The sequence below is a fragment of the Crinia signifera genome, chromosome 1 (assembly GCF_055691185.1).
Source record: "Crinia signifera chromosome 1, ASM5569118v1, whole genome shotgun sequence".
Lineage (NCBI taxonomy): Eukaryota > Metazoa > Chordata > Amphibia > Anura > Myobatrachidae > Crinia > Crinia signifera.
Window position 1 is genome coordinate 200,141,559 of NC_139217.1, and position 13,458 is coordinate 200,155,016.

Sequence of the window (13,458 nt, forward strand, 5' to 3'; positions counted from 1 at the left end):
TGGCAGATTGGATGATTGGTTGAAGATTGGATGATTGGTAGAAGATTGGAAGATTAAATAATGACAATAAAGAAGACTGTCCTTGCTGGATTGGATCGTGGCTGCAATCAGAGGTGACCTTGGATATTAACCGTCGGGAGTGATAAGTAAGATAATACCCCTTTGGGGGGTTAACCTTACTTGGTCCGCTTTGGGAGCAGTGGAGTCCGTGGTACACGAGAGGAGCAGTGGACGATCAGCAGGAGAGTAAGGTAATATTCTTGGAGACACGAGGTTGTAGTGGAAACTACAGAGCCAGACCGGAGAAATGATGCTTAGGGAAAGACATCATTGTACTGACTGCCGGTCTAACCCGGCCAGTCAGTACTTAAAAGCTGAACTGTGCGGCTATTGGTTAGCCTATTGACAGGGGAGGTGGAGCCGCACGGGACAGGCTGTAGCAACCGAAAAGATGGCGGTCGCCAGAGGGGCGACAGGTTTCAGCTGGCAGTGAGTGCGCGCAGCTGCACAATTGCCGGCATTCAGGCAGAGGCTTAACCAGGCACAAACACACATGGCAGTTCAGGTCTCATGCCGCTCATGCCCCGCATGGCACCGGAGCACACAGCACCACAGTCACCATGCGGTGACAGAGTGGACACATGTACCCCACCAGGACCAGGGACACAAGCGGAGGTGAGCGCCATAGCATTAATCATGCGGTTAGAGAGCCTAGGGCTGGGCACAGCACAGGGGATTTGGGTGAGAGCCATGGTGGATGTGACACTTACATAAGTGTGCACGTTCAGGGTGATGTGGGCATCTGGTGATGACAGCTGCCCTCCCCCACCTGTCCGTCATGCCACATTAGCATGAGAACGCCGAGCATTCTCATCGGAACACCCATGAATTGCTAGACATTCCTAGCTGGCCGGCACCCCACACCCCTCTCCACCCCCGCCCACTGTGTTAGGTGCGTGCTTCCAAATGCCAATGCCACACTTAAAATCAACTCGAGACCTTTTGCCTAATTAATTGATGTGTAATAGTGATACAATAATATGCAATGGTCTGGGGGAATTAGTAGGTAATTTTTATAGCCAGGGTTGGACCGCCGGTGGGCCCCTCTGCCTGGAGAAGTGGGGAGACCCCTCTTCTTCTAGTTAGGTTCCAGACTGTGTACTTGTGCATTATACATATGTTACATTATATTGCACACGGCTATGGCGTCTTTTCAACAGTGCTTTTTTGTTATTAATATGCCACATTATCAACCATTATTCTAGCGGTATTTACTATACTTTATACTATAACTTTCTAATCGTTAGCAAAATCTCGGTGGCAGCTGACCGCAACCCTTCTGGAAATTGGCCACACCCCTAAACATGGCCCTCTATAACTGCATTCCCTGGTGGGCCCTACATGTCCCAGTCCGATACTGTGTATAGCTACTAAAAAAGTGTTTATTTTACTTACTAACACATAAAAATAATAGAAAACTTTAGAATTTTTATCTTAAGATCACTAAATATTTACCACAAGTTTGATTAGCTTTCAAAAAATTAAAAACACAGTAAACCTTTTAAAAATACTAGATACTAAATGATTTGCTATTTGTTGAGTATACACTAATGTTGCAAAAGAACAAAAAGTAATCAGCTAAATAGTTTGCCCTATTTCCTGATAGGTATATCATTTGCTAACTGCCAATGCCAGAGACATCTTGAGAATGCTGCAGGAAACACCTTATCAGAAAGGAGATTCCTGGTATATCCTCAAAGACACTTTGTGGGCGTGTGAGCCCGGCTGTAGAAGACTATAAGGGATATTTCTATTGTGCGGTTAAATTAAATTGTCTAAAGCAGACTCATTTTATGGTATATCTCTGTAAGTTATGCATGCTAATTACATATACTTTATCTATACAAGGATGCTGAATATTACATGGTATATCTACAGTATTATTGCATTTATTAATTAGCAACAGTTACAGAATATATATAGCTCATACATATTCTGCAGTTCTCTACAGAGAAAATTTGAACATTTACATTAGTCCCTGCCACAGTGGACCTTACATCTATATTCCCTACCAGATATACACACATCCACTGTATTAAATTGGGAGCCAATTAACCTAACAGTATATTTATGGATTGTGGGAGGAAACCGGCGTACCTGAAGGAAACCCACGCAAGCACGGGGAGAATGTACAAACTCCACACAGTGCCACAGTGGCAATTGAAGCTCATAAACTCAGTTGCTAACCATTACAGTAACTTTGCCTCCCATATTTGACTTTGTGTATATTAGAGATGTCTTAAGCTGCATCAGCATGTTGGGCACATCATTTGATGTGGCAAATGGACCAATTTTGATTCCTATTTTGCACAGTTGTAGATGATATTACTCTTGCCAGTCACTTTCATTTTTCTATTTCACATTGTGCTGTATTTAGGACTTTCAGTCAATTTAATATCAAGAAATAAATTGTGGTGGAGAAGGGGAAGGATCATTCTTTCTGCTCTTCAGTATTTTTTATTCAAATTTGCTAACCCCTCAAATATACAGTATAGGGCGATTCAGACCTGCTTGCACAGGTCTGAATTTGAACCCATTCCTGATGGTGGGGGACTGCGCAGTCCCTCGTAGAGAGCGCCTTTGGCAAAATTTTCATTCACCGGGTCGCTTGCCGTGTGATTGACACGCAGGGGGCATTCTGGGGTAGGCACCCAGCTTTCATGGGCGTGCCCACAAAAATGGTGGGCGCGCCCATAGAAATGCTGGGCAGACTGCAGCGAAGCTAACAGAGACCTTCCCATGACTGCTCAGGGGGGATATGGTCATTATGTCAACACAAGCATTAGGTCGACAGTCAAAAGGTCTACATGGGGTTTTTCACTGTTTTTTGAGCCAACATGTGCCGACAGGCGGTATATGGCGTGGTGGGAGATTAAAATAGTGTGCCAAGCACAGCAAAGCACCGTGCCTGAAGCATTGCCAGTGAAGCGAGCAATGCGAGGGGATGCAGTGAACTTCAAACTGTGTCGACATTCGGTTAAAAAAAAACAGTGAAAAAACAGTGAAAAAAACCATGTCGACCTTTTGATTGTCGACCTAGACACTGTTGACCTAATATTTGTGTCGAACTAATGTCCTGTCGACCTAAACCCACGTTGACCTAGACCCATGTTGACCTTTCCCCATGTCGACCTAATGCATGTCGACCAACATACTGTAGACCAAACGATCCCAACCCGCTCGGGGTGGGTGGATGACATCACATGATGGCAGCTCCCGCCCCCGATTTGTCAAACAATGTGCAGGCGAAAAGTAGCTCCTGGGCTACCTTTCATTTGTAAAAGTAATTAGATGGTGAGCAAACATTGAATGATTTTTCTTCTGTTCGGGCGCATGCAATGTGTAAGCGTACACATTTGTTCACAGCGTAGTGAGGGGGGTGAGCATTTGGTGGGGTGTAGTTATATATGCAGCCTAGCGAGCAGGTCTGAATTACCCATTATATACCCAGTACAATACCTATAACCCATAGCCCAAACACACTCACTAATGACATACAAGGAGCTGACAGTCCCAGTCATAAAGTTATCTGCTGTATTTAATAAAGGATTCCTCATTGGAAGTGCCCCTGTGCTGAGGCGGTTATTTTAGAATGTGCATCAGTTCTCTGGGAGAGTCAGCAGCAGATAATAAGCCCCATCAGCAGCAGCAGCAGAAGCACCCACCTATTCCCTGCACAGATGCCCCCATGCAGTACGACTGGGATGTAAGGACACCCCATGTGCGTAGTAAATACCACAATCAGCCGGGGGCTAATAAAATTAATAATCATTAAATAAAGTGTGCGTTGGATCGGATGCTATTGCTTCCTGCACAGACAGCTACGCCCCCTCCTTCTCTCCCCCAGCAGCATTGGCTTCTGTTCGTCATTCCCTCGTCATGGCCCTTCCCTCATCCCCAGCTTGCCTCGGCAGATAAATAGGAATGTCCTCAGGCAAAAATACTACAATAACTACTGAGCACAGCTGCTGCACTCTACTACTCCTCGCCTGTCATCCAGTGCTGCAGCCAGGATCTCACAGTTCATCACTGCACAGCTAACAGGAGGCAGCACACAGCCATGTCTTCTCATCTCTCACTGATTATCGTGTGGGGCACTCTGCTGCTATCCCTAGGTAAGGGCATGTCTTCTTCACTGTGTACCGTCTGGAAAACCCCAGCATTGTTACTGTATATGCCTGACTGTTTACCATTACCGGTGTTATTAGGATTAGAGTTCATTCATTGTATTATTAGGAGTAGTAGTAGAAGTAATAACTATTATTAGTTGGTTACATACGTGAGAGGTAACCTGTTGCTGTGGAATTGTCAGTCTGACTTGATGGTACCATTTTATTCCTACAGCTATTACTTGGCCAAATGTATTTATCTAGGACCTGATTGGTTTGAAGAGTGTTTCATCTCATTTGATGGTTTTAGATTGATTATGGTCTGTGCTTTGGTGGCTGTAGCAATCTCATTACATACTGTGAGGTGATAGGCTAAGACCTGTGGCATGTCAGTGCTTGCCTGGTACATGCCACAAGATGGGGAAGTGTTTGGCAAAGGGAGAATAGGTCAATGGCATATTTCACATATTTTTAAGAATGAATTGAATCCTTTGGGAGTTTGCTTAAGCTAATATTGGCTGTTATTTGGTGAGTAATGTTTATTCATGTATTATCAGGTACCACTGAAGTTACTTTTTAACACTGTTTTGTCGGAGCTATTCCATGTGAAATAATCACTGTTTCTATTTAATATGGCAGATGTACTGTACCTTGGTAGATTTGTACACTGCTCTTGTATTTAGTATTGCAAGCAACTACAGTATACTGTAACTTTAAAGGGTAACAATGTCCCTTTTCCCTAGCTGGTCACAGCTTGCACCATTTTTGTCACTTCTGTATTTGCAGCCATGTAAGGAACCTATTTGTGCATTCACCAATTTGGTATTTTACATTTGACTTTGTTTTAAATCTGCAGCATGCAAACACACAGCCCATTGTTCTGTTACAAATCCCACCGAAAGTGACATAAATGTGACGGTCTCAGCAGAAGATCGCATCCCTGATGACAAGGTACCACATCTGGCCCATAAAGGAGACAGTGAAGATAAAGAAGTTACAATCCGGGAATTTATCATAGATGATTCTATACGTGGTAAGTATAAGATCTAAGACCTGCACAACACTATCAGCAGAAATGTGTTTCTCTGCTGTACAATATTACATATTTATTATTCAGGCATACTTAAAATTTTCCCAACCAGTTGAACATAGCACTAAAATATAATATCCGTGACATTTGCAGAAGGCATTCATAACCTGTATCTACATGTTAAAAGATGACATATATTTGCAATAATGTAGACATTGCTATGCGCTTTGCATATCCTGCTTAGTGGAACCTAGGCATGATATCATTGGCTAAGTATGAGTTTATCATTAAGTGATCAGATCATGTCCACATTTACATATTTCTATTGGTTAAACAACCAGCTAAAAAGTAATTGTAACCTATTTGTGCACTTTAAATGGTTATCCCTCATTGCAATTGGGGTCATCATTCATATTAACTGCATAAACATTAGCTATTAATTGTGTATAGCTTTATGAAGCGCACATGCCCTGCAGTGATTGGTCAAGTCGGCCAATCAAAACTGCACAGTGGCCCTTATTCAGATCTGAGTTCAGTACAAATTTGTTCGGAAAATGGGCAAAACCATGTGCGCTACAGGTGGGGCAGATGTAACCTGTGCAAAGAGAGTTAAATTTGGGTGGGGTGTGCTGAAACTGAAATCTAAATTGCAGTGTAAAAATAAGGCAGCCAGTATTGCACATGTACCCTGCACAGAAACAAAATAACTCACACAAATCTACCTCTGTATACATGTTACATCTGCCCCACCTGCAGTGCACATGGTTTTGTCCATTTTTCCGAACAAATTTGTACTGAGCTCAGATCTGAATAAGGCCCAGTGTGTAGTCAGCCTTAAGGCCCATACACACTGGGCAACTTTGAGCTGAAAGTCGCTCAAAACAGGAGGTTTGAGCGGCTTTCAGCTCAAAGCCGCCCAGTGTGTATGCACCAGCGATGAGTGGTGAGCGCTGCTGCGCACTCCTGCAACATCGCTGGGAAAGCCGCTCATCTGCTGGTTATACCAGCAGATGAGCGGCTTTCAGGACAGCTTGCATAGCGCTTTGCTATGCAACGCCGTCCCCCCCTATCGCTGTCCATATACGCTAGGCATAGTCGTCCAGTATGTATGGACCTTTAGGCACATATATAATGAAATAAATGAGTTTTGTGAATAAAATGTGGAATAGCAGAAAAACAGAAATATAGATTTTAAAGAGTATAAGTGGTATACAGCTGCCTACGCAAAATATGTCTGAACTGAAAACTCTGCAGCAATGTCGTTTCTAGAGATTCATGGATTGAATATAATAACAAAGTCTGCCATCCGTTATATAATTATCTTGAACTGTGTGGGCCTAGAAACACATTGCAGAGGTTTATTGCACTGCCAGGAGTGAATCATGTAACTCTAGACTCACTACCTTCTCATCAGCATCTGGGACTTTGTGTGTCAAACATTTTATTTTTCAAGCTATTTTAAATCATTACAGCTGAATATACTACTGTAATATTCTCGCTTATGGAAAAGGGTTTAATCAACATTGTCAAATTACATCACACAAACAGCTCAAAATGTGTTTGTCACTTTAACGCTGTCACACCTTTGTAAGATGGAGGATTAACATCAAATGACTGTTAATATAGCACTTACAAGAACACACTTAAGGCCACCATACACTATGCGATTTGGGCCTGATTTCACCCAATTCCAGTGGATTGAGTTGAAAAATCGTGTGAAATCAGCCCAAATCGCATGTGAATGAAATCAGATCCGATGCACAGTCCCGTGCACATTGGACCGGAGTCGGAGGTCAAACATGCTGTACTTCTGACCTCCGAGTTAAAACCCCTACCAGTGACAGGAAACGGGATCGCATGTGATACATCACATGCAGAAGGACCGCATGTAATCCTGCCGCCCGAGGGCTGTTAGAGGTAAATATACTAAGATGGCAGTTCTGGTATAGAGGGGATGTCAATCAGATTTTATCCATTCTCTTCTGGAAGGTGCTTAATAAATAAGAAGTAAAATTAGATACTATGGGCAACATCTCATCTTCAATATAACCCCCATCTTAGTAAATTTTACTCCTTAATGTCAGCTATTCAAAATTGACAGTACCAATACGAATGCCCCTGCAAAAACTAGTGTATATACAGGTTGAGTATCCCTTATCCAAAATGCTCGGGACCAGGAATATTTTAATATTTCAATGATGTATTTTGAAGTATCTTGCATTTATGCTGTATAAACACATAATATACACACAAATATATTTTATTACCACATAAAATACACACAAATATATTTTATTTGTTCAAAAAACAAGGTTTCAAAATGTGAAACAAAATGTGTGTACTATCTCAGCACTGAATTTGAATGCCAAGCAATCATTGTCTTGCACATATATAGTGCCAGTTACATATCATGTCCCCAGTGATGCTGTTACAAATGTCCCCAGTGAGTTTTTAGCAAAAACATATTTTTTTTTCACTTTCTGGAATGTCTGGTTTTCGGAATAATTCGGATAACGGATATTCGGATACGGGATACTCGACCTGTATTTGTAATTGAAGTGAATCTATAACACCACGCTTGCCAATGTTCCTAATTGTAGATTGTTTAAATAGAGGAGGTGGGGCCACAGAAGGGCTATTCAGAACGAACTGTGTCATGGCCCTACCCCCACTCTTCACTGCAGAAGTGGATAATATGCCGGTGTATTGTTACTGTGATGGGATTCTAAGAGAGATACCCAAACATATGGGAGCCTCCCAGACATTCTGGACATTAGTCAAGTCTACCTAGAGCAGAAGATAAAAATGACCCTGCCCAAATAGACACACACTAACAAGTGTGAGGAATAAGTAAAACATAATGTAAAGGACAAACAATTATACAGTAGCTGTTGGTATGGGATATTATAAACTGCTAGTTTATAATATACAAGATTATAAGGTAACTCTTTGATCACTTTATGTGGGCAATAAAATGCCCCTAGTTAACAATAACTGTAAATTCTAATTCATGAGAACCAATCATATTTAGTCAAGGAGATTAAGTTGCAGTGAGTACAGAGATATTTAAATCAGACTGAACGTGCTAGATTACAGTGTTTAAATGTGGATGAAGGGAGAAAGCCGTGTGTTGTAAAGCCTCACCTCTGTGACTCACCGCTTGCTAATGAAACATGTCTAACACACAATATCCTAGTGACATGACCTCCTCCCAACCCTACCTTCAGGGCTTATGTGTACAGAAGTTTTACACATTCTTTCGAAAAGTGACACTTCCGATTGAAAACTATTTCAGCTAAGGTGACGACCTAGAGGAGGGTGGTCTGTAAAACATGATGTACAGTACTGTAGTACTGAACAGCATAAGGGCTGCCTAGAAAGCATGTCATTCGGAAAAAGTTTCTAGTGTAGTTAACAAGTATGTATGTAGCTAACATTTTAATAGGTTACTCATTTTGATGCTATGTATGTCGTTCCATAATAGCAAAAATATGGTTAGTAATTAGCTAAAAAGCCTGATTATCAAGCCATAATCCAGTGTCTTTATCATACTGCAATAGCACCTTATAAACCAGTGGGTATTAATTAATATAATGCAGTTTGGTGGTGCGACATGTGCCACTGCACAGGGTACTGCAAGGGTAGCGGCGCTGTTCTGTAGCACCTGTCAATTTTCTATTTTACTCAGTCTACTTTAATCTCCTACTTGTAGCCCTGGCAGCTTCAGTCACACACTTTGAGTTCATCAAAAGAATTTAAATGTAGATATAATGATTAACATTGCATCTTAGGGGTTATTCTTATTTATTCGGTCCTCCGTGCATTTGGGCGGACATTCGCTGGGTGGGGTTTGGTGGATTTGCAAGGCTGTGAATTCTCAGCCTTGCGAATCAACCAGCATAACCCCCTTAATGTGTAGTGTATACCTTGTATCTTAATACGGGGATATAAGTACGGTATACAGTACTAACTGTGATCTTTTTTTTTTTTAGTACAACCAGTGATTAAGCCAGAGAAAACAGAGAAAACAGCGATAACAGCAAAGAAAGCAGAAAAGAAAAAAGGAGATAAAAAAAAGAAAAATGCACAAAATAAGAAAAAGAAGAAGAAGAATCTTTGCCAAACCACACATGCTAATTTTTGTGTTCATGGAGAATGTAAATATCTGGCTGGTCTGCACGAAGTTGCATGCAAGTAAGTTTCTGTGCTGCAAAACGTACACTTTCTGATTATATACCTTGATCAAAACAACACACTTGAACTCATTGTGTTAAAGACTAGATTCAAGGAGAATGAGCAGTTTTGCATCTTGCTTGAATCATGTTTTTCTGCATGGGGCGCAATGGGGATTTAAAAAGTGCAAACAGATTTAGGACCATATTTATCAAAGAAAGTTAGATATTAACTACCAACCAATCAGCTCCATTATTTAAACACAGCCTGTTACATGGCAGGTAGGAGCCGATTGGTTGCTAATTTATCTCTCTAAAAGGCTTAAAAAATACACTCCACTGTCTATGAAATGTCAGTCAGCAGTTGATTAGTTAGTACTTTATCTCTCTCCAAGCTTTGAGAAATTGGGGTTTTATATATATTGTATTTAAATCTATATAGGCCCTTTGTGTTTACAGTGGTGGTTCAGAATTGTTAAGCAAAGAATCAAGATAATACAGGTGCCCTTAATCGGCTTTAGTGCTTGAATGAGCCTTTTCAATGTCTACGCTATAGTCCTTGCTTAGTCATATTGTTAAATAGCAGTTTCACTGAGTATGCCAAACATGAGATGTCTTGTAGATTAAAAGAGAACACTTAGTAGTTGTGTTGAGCCCAGTGAGCAGAACGGCATTGCGCCTGCTTCTAAGGTCACCTGTTGTAGCCCAGTGCTATACCTATAAACTTTGTATTTTGTCATTGTTGGAGCCTTTTGCTACTGTATGTCTACAGTAATGTTAATTTTCTGCTGCTCACTTACAGTGCATTAACAGAGGTTTTTTTTGTTTCTTTCCTCAGATGTCATCAACATTATTTTGGTGAGCGTTGTATGGAGCGATCCATGAAATCAGAATCAGGGGTACAAATAAACGATTTAACAACAACAACAGTATTAGCAGTTGTAGCTGTCCTGCTATCAATCATCAGCATTGCTGCCATAATCATCATCATCGTTGTGCAGTAAGTATAATGCCTTCCTTGTCATGTACACTTATTCATAAGTCATTGTAGAAATGTGATGTGAGACCTTACCAGTGACAGCTTCACAAATCTTAGTTTATGTTTATATCCTTAATTACACAGTTATGTGTAGACATCACACTTATGCAGCTGCGATTCTGAGATGTATTTTCACCACATAAAAATATCTTGGACTGAAGCCCAGCAGTGTCCCTTATTGCGTCTGATTTGTCTGGTCAGAACAGCACCAATTGCATTGTTGGAATACAGATCAATGAGGCAAATTTGTGTCAGATTTTTACTTGTACAGTCTGCTAACTTTAATATTTGGATTTATTCCTTATAGTACACGAAGGAAATACTCCTCGTATGAATGTGAAGCTGAAGAAAAAAAGAAATTGGGCCAAGAAAATGGAAGTGAAGACATTGATGTTTGAAGGAAAAAGTGAGTATTTAACCGTTAGAAATCTATCTATCTGTCTGTCACATGGTTATGTTATAAAGGTCAACAGTGTCTAGGTCAATAGTCAGCAGGTCCGCACCAAATGGTAAACACATGTAAGGTCATGGTGACCTTTCCACCCATCGACTATTGCAATGTTGACCTTTTGCTTGTGTCAACCTTCTGTCTATGTTGACATTGCCAATGTTAACTTAATGGTGTGGGCCTATTGGTTGTTGACCTAGACACTGTCAACCTATTGACTGGATATCCTACCACATAACATTCAACTTTCCTGGCCACAGTTTAAAATTGGGGCTGATTCAGGATCACACGGTGTGATCCAAATTCATCCCCAGCCCTGATGGTTGGGGTTTGCGCATTTCTGTACATGTGCAAACCCCGGCACAGAACGGCTTTAGCGTGTTACACAATCACCGGGCAGTTCATTGCTGGGTGGTGGCGGAAACAGCGCTGGAGCAGGGGAGTGCTCGCAACAGAAATAACCCATATCTAACATAATAAATATGTGATAAATCCTATAGAACAGGCATGTTCGAACTGTGGCCCCCCAGCTGTTACAAAACTACACATACCAGCATGCCTTGCATAGTACTAGCATTCCCTAATAGCAAAACTGTGGCAAGGCATGATGGGACTTGTAGTTTCACAACAGCTGAAGGACCATAGTTTTGGACATGTCTGCTATAGAATACACAAAAAATTCTTAATATATTTGTAGTACTATTGAGTCAATATTTGTGATATATTAATTTTTTATTGTATAAGCTACGACATACATTATACATTATCAGAGAGTAAACTGTTAGACATTTATTTTTGCCTGATGGCATTTGATACAGCTCATAAATATCTATTTTTGATTAGAAAGGCAGAAATAATGTTACATAATTGGTTCCTCGTTCTGACAATGTCACATCAAGTATAGTTGCTTCAAATGACCGTAACTAAAATTAGTAACGCTAAAACTAATATTTGCATTTTTTTTTCTAGAATGCGCTCAGAATGAAATAAGCACTGCCAAACCTACCACAAAGTGAATGTGAAGATATACATCTGTTCTTGAAGATGACCTTGCATATATTTATATAAATAACAAAATATATAATATATTTTTTTATAAAAAAAAAACAAAAAAAACACAAAAATATTTATTTTTATTTAATATTGTAATGTATTGAACGCGTAAATATTTGCGATATAACTTAATATTTTATTAAACATTTTGTACTTTACCTATGCTTTGTTTTGTAACTTATTCATTTGGGTAGCCTCAATTCACTTGTCCTTTTATAAGTGTCATTTTAAAGGTATGACAGGAAACAGGTGCTAATCAGATGTTTGTACCCAGTCACATGCTGATATTGAATCAATAAAGAAAACTATCTGTGACAATATACAAGATGTTTCTCTGTTTTTTCAGATTATTTCCTACAAATTTTCTCCTGTGGAGTAGCCACATGTTAGTTGCCCATCATGGCACATGAGAACACTGCACGTTAATATTATTGACTTATATTATAGCAGGAATAGAGATATAACAACCACTCAAAAGTACTGTTAGAATATTTGATTTTCCTATTACAACCACAGGCAAATATACTTATAGTTAGCAACTGTTAAATTGAAAAATTGTCTATTTTTCAAAGGTACTGTAGATGCGGCTGCTATCTACATAGTGTATGTGTGCGTTATATAAGAAACTGTTAATAAATAAATATATAAAATATGGGTAGTTAAACATGTAGTAACTGGGACCCTTAGTAAGTATTTACAATATGGGTAGTGGTCGGCACTGCCAAATTTGACAATTTCTTATTGACAATTATATACGTACAAATATTGTACCACCGTATTTACTGCACAGGACTAAACTGGTTGGGCGTGTCTGGTTGGTGGTGCTCCCAAAAGAGTTCAGCAACAGAACTGATAAAAATTGAGTCACGAGGATGACGAAGGGAGAACAACAAAAGGTTTTTGGGGCACACTTATGTAATTGAAAAATTTGAGTGTAATTGAATTTAATTAATTTAACTTTTATTGAATATCTATGCTAAAATATCAGTACATGTAGCAAGAAATAATGATACAATAATACATAATAAATCAAATATAATAAGTACAATTTTGTGGTCACAGATTAGTTTTATGGTAGCGAAAATTATTGGAGTAAATTTGCTATGTGAGATAATCTGGTAATATCCTTCAAAAAATTGAGTTCAGGAACAAATTCAAAAACAGTCTTTGCTCACATAGGGATATTTGACCCATGACATTAGATCCCCTACATAAACAATTAATGCTGTGTGGTCCCAGTTCACAATTTCAAATGTAAGAAAAAGCGATAGAGTAGGGAGAGATAGATTGCTTCTCTAGCCGGATAATGGTGTTTCTGCTGTCTGGTGTGTTACAGCTCCGGGTATTACCTGTCGGTCACCCATACAAGTACTTGCCCGGCCAATCACTGCTTAGCTTCTGAGTTCGGAATGAGAATCAGGCGTACCAGTGATGTATGGCAGTAATTCCACTGTTGAATGAGAGCGCACCTCGGTCGTGAGAAGACTTATATGTGCTTCTGCTTTTTGCTACAAATAGCATTTACCCCTCTGTTGCCATTTGGCATT

The 13,458-nt window shown here is 40.0% G+C and overlaps 1 protein-coding gene across 1 annotated transcript; it reads left to right on the plus strand.

The window, feature by feature from the left end:
• The first annotated feature begins 3,920 nt into the window (after window positions 1-3,920).
• On the plus strand, window positions 3,921-12,219 carry AREG (amphiregulin). The gene is made up of 6 exons (XM_083179155.1): window positions 3,921-4,175; window positions 5,026-5,202; window positions 9,192-9,393; window positions 10,210-10,371; window positions 10,718-10,816; window positions 11,828-12,219. Exons 1-5 carry the CDS (start codon window positions 4,121-4,123, stop codon window positions 10,806-10,808), a joined length of 687 nt encoding a protein of 228 aa, XP_083035281.1. The 5' UTR covers window positions 3,921-4,120; the 3' UTR covers window positions 10,809-10,816; window positions 11,828-12,219.
• Window positions 12,220-13,458: the final 1,239 nt, after the last annotated feature.

Bases quoted from the DNA above. Each gene is read 5' to 3' on its own strand.
- AREG (XM_083179155.1), top strand. From the start codon at position 4,121: ATGTCTTCTCATCTCTCACTGATTATCGTGTGGGGCACTCTGCTGCTA. The intron at 9,394-10,209 runs GTAAGTTTCTGT...TTCTTTCCTCAG, and splicing joins CTGCACGAAGTTGCATGCAA to ATGTCATCAACATTATTTTG. The intron at 10,372-10,717 runs GTAAGTATAATG...TATTCCTTATAG, and splicing joins ATCATCATCATCGTTGTGCA to TACACGAAGGAAATACTCCT.